Source organism: Mandrillus leucophaeus, unplaced genomic scaffold, assembly GCF_000951045.1.
Source record: "Mandrillus leucophaeus isolate KB7577 unplaced genomic scaffold, Mleu.le_1.0 Scaffold1134, whole genome shotgun sequence".
NCBI classification, from domain to species: Eukaryota; Metazoa; Chordata; class Mammalia; order Primates; family Cercopithecidae; genus Mandrillus; species Mandrillus leucophaeus.
This window is the reverse complement of record NW_012099588.1, coordinates 157,444-161,143: the sequence shown is the minus strand read 5'-3', so window position 1 is coordinate 161,143 and position 3,700 is coordinate 157,444. Positions and strand designations below refer to the sequence as shown.

Genomic DNA, 3,700 nt, shown 5'->3' with positions numbered 1-3,700 from the left:
GGTCAGGGCCAGGGCCCCCGAGAGCAGCAGGAGGACGGTTCCGGGCATCATGACCCGCACCCTGTGCGTCTGAGGAGACTCTGAGCCCGGGTGGGTGCGTGGAGACTTTAGAACTGGAACCGGGGCGACGTTGATTGCCTTCCCTAGAAACCCGACCCCCAATGGGAGTGGGAACTGGGGACTCGTCGTGAGTATCCTGGAAGAAGGACCCGACACAGACTGGGAGAAGTGAAACTCAGGGGAGTGGGGAATCCCCAACCCAGCGCCTCCCCAATGCAGAGGAGGCTCTGGGAGCCTGAGACCCTGACAGCCACGCCCGGGACCTGCGACTTCGTCCTGATCCCTCTCCTACACCAAGCCTCTTTGTCCCCCTGTCTGCCCAAGTCCTGGACAAGTATCTGTCTGTGGAAATCAGGGAGGACCCCGAGACTGCACCCAGCCCCTTTCCCTTCACTACTCGTTCTGAAATCCCCGACCCTGAACTGGACTCCCTGCCTGCCATTCCTTACCTCTCCCCTTGGACCTTTGTACAGGGAAACTCACCACAGGGAACTTCATGCCGGAGTGAGCTCGCCCTGGGAATGGAGGTGTAGAGACAGGGGTTTTCTCTCTAAACCTGGTGAAGTTTTGTCTGAAGGCACCACACAGAGATTCTCATAGAGACCAGTTTCCTTTTTGTTTATTAATACAGTAGGTAGCACAATATTGGTAATCCCTGAATGATTAGAATTCCAATCTGTAAGAGACCTGTGTCAAAACAGCATTACAATTAAACTTTCAAAGCTCCTAACTTTTACTTTCCCAGACTATGGATCTGTTACTCTGGTTTGTTGCATTTAAAATTATCTTCATTCCCTAGCCCGAGTTTCCCTGCATGAGTCCAGAACATTTCCTGAATACAAAGAAGGTTTGCTAGTGTCTATTTTAACCGGGAGCCTGTAGTCATCACCTCAAAGTCGCGAGTGCTCCATGCAGTCCCAGTGCTCTTCAAGGACGCTCAAGGACTGCCTATTTTCGTGAACTCTGCACATCTAAGCAGTGTGCATATTTTATCTGGAAACTTGGTATTTTTGTAACTCTTTTTTTTTGTTGTTTTAATCGTAAGGAATCAATTAGGTTTTTGGCAGTCCCACAAAATGTATTAAATACCGAATGCAAAGAACCCCCTGCTAGGCTCTTCCCCTGCTTTAAAATTCTTTCCCCTGCTCCTTTTCCTCACCTCCTGCTTCTCCAGCCCTTCTCTCTGCCCCCTTATCCCTCACACCCTCCTCTCTCCTTAGTCCCCGCCACCCTGTCACTCCTGAATTGTGGCACTAACACTGTCCCTCACTTGTAGAGGACTACGTGCTCACAAACGAGGCATTCCTGGTAAGTCCTGCTCTTGCAAAGGAAGCAGGGCATTCCCGATAAGTCCTGCTCTTGCAAAGGAAGCAGGGCGTTCCTTCCCTGCAAACAGGGAGGACAAAGGAGCTAGCTGCAAACTGCAGACCCTGGGGGCTTCTTTATGTGTAAACATCTTGAAAATCCAGAAAATCAGGGGAAGGTCAGAAAAACAACAATGTGTCTTGTGACTTGGCAACATTCCACAAACGACTGTATAAAATAAAGCAGAACATGCCGTTCGGGGCTGCCGCCATGTTTGTCTTGTCTTGTGTTGTCTTGTGTGTTCATTCCTTTGTTTAGGAAACATGCAGACCCCAACACTCACCTCCTGCCCATGTCTGTTCTCCCCACAGTGCTCAGCAGTCCTGCGAATGTGAGCAAAGTCCTGTCATTTCTTCACTTACTATTGCTGGATTTTGGTCTACAATTTGCTATATGTTTTCAATTGGTCTCATCTCTTTTTGTTTCTGCTCCTCCTCTACTACTTTTTTATGTGTCAAATAAACATTTTGTAGTTTATGATTTTAATTCTCCTAGTGGCTTTTGGCTATATTTCTTTACACTAATTTTTTACTGTTGTAAGAATGGAAACCCAATTCCTTGGCTTTTCGCAGTGAAGTTCAGGTTATATTAAACGACACCCAACACCCGGCAAAATAGAGGACACTTGTAACAGTGTAGCTTCATTTAACCTAACATTATGCTATTATGGTTTTATATATTACATCAATCTATATTATCAACTCAATGATACAGTGTAATACTTTTTGTTTTAGACAAGCAGCCACATGTCTTCAGGAAATTAAGAAAATGAGTGGGAATGTGACACGTGTATGTGCATCATTCCTGTTGTTAATTGTTCCTTTCTGTGTATCCGGGTCACCATCTAGTATCATTTCCCTTCAGCCTGAAGAACTTCCTTTAAAATTACATATGGTACAGGACTCCTAGGAAATGAATTTTATGGCTTTGATGATCTAAAAATGTCTTTATTTTTGCCTCCCCTCTCCTTCTCCCTCCTTTTTTTTTTTTTTTTTTTTTTGCTTATTAGGGCATTTACATGTAATAAAATTCACCAGTTTTAGCTGCGGTTTTTGGTGAATATTGGTAATTATTTATAGTCGTGTAACTACCACACTGCCCAGTAGAGAAACACCGAAAGCAGAGAACCCCCTGCTAGGTTCCTCCACTGCTTTGGAGTCCTTTCCCCTGCTCCTTGTCCTCACCTCCTGCTTCCCCAGCCCTTCTCTCTGCCCTCATCCCTCACACCTTCCTCTCCCCTTAGTTCCCACCACCCAGTTACTCCTGAACTGTGGCACTGTAGAGAACAGGTTCTTTTCCCTAGAAACTTTCTTTGTGCCCCTTTCTATTTAATCCTTGCCTTCCACCCTCACCCCTTCCCTTCACTCAACCACCGCTCTGTTTTCTGTCACTGCAATACTGAAATTTCTAGAATTTAATGGACATGCAATCGTATGGTATGTAGTCTTTCGTTTGGTCTCTCATTTAGCATAACGATGTTTGAGATGATGCCATTCACTCATTTTTGTTGCTGAGCAGCTGCTGAGTATTGCTGGAATCCCAGTTTATTCACTGGTTTCTCTATTCTCTAGTTGACTGACATGTGGATTACTCCAGCTAGGGTTTGTTATTAATGAAGCCACTAGAAATAACTGCTTACACGTGTGGTCTTACATTTTTACTTCTTTTCAATAAATACATATTTGTGGAATTGCTGGGTCATGTGGTAATGGATGGGTAACTGTATAAGAAATTGCCATACCGCTTTACAAATTGGCTGCCACATTTTTTGCATTCCTACCAGCAATATCAGACATTCCTATTTTTTCCATATTCTTGATGGTATTTAGACTTATCATATGTCTTTTTAGCTTTACCTATTCTAGGTGATGTGTGATGGTTTCTCATTGTGGTTTAACTTGCATTTCTTTGATGATTAGTATTGTTTACTATCTTTTCATGCTCATCTGAGTGACTTATTAAATATATTTTGTGAACTATTTTGCAAATTCAATGATTAATTCCAGAGACTTTTTCAGAATCTCCTAGCTTTTTCTACATATGCAATGAAGCTGGTGACAAAGAAGGACTTTTGTTTCTTCCTTTCTTATCTATTGATCATTTTCTTTTAAAATTATTTTTATTTGGTAGAGATGAGATCTCACTATCAGGCTGGTCTCAAACTCCTGAACTCAAGTGATGTTCCCACCTCAGCCTCCCAAAATGCAAGGATTATAGGCATGAGCCACCATACCCCGTCTTTCTATTGGTCTCTTAGTTAATTTTCTTGCAATGT

General features: G+C 43.5%; 1 protein-coding gene across 1 annotated transcript in view; it reads right to left on the bottom strand.

Moving 5' to 3' along the window:
- Positions 1 to 558, bottom strand: part of LOC105550892 — a 7,661-nt gene extending 7,103 nt beyond the window's left edge. Inside the window, 2 exon segments of the mRNA XM_011995970.1 lie at positions 210 to 303; positions 544 to 558. Coding sequence (XP_011851360.1) covers positions 210 to 303; positions 544 to 558 — 109 coding nt within the window.
- Positions 559 to 3,700: the final 3,142 nt, after the last annotated feature.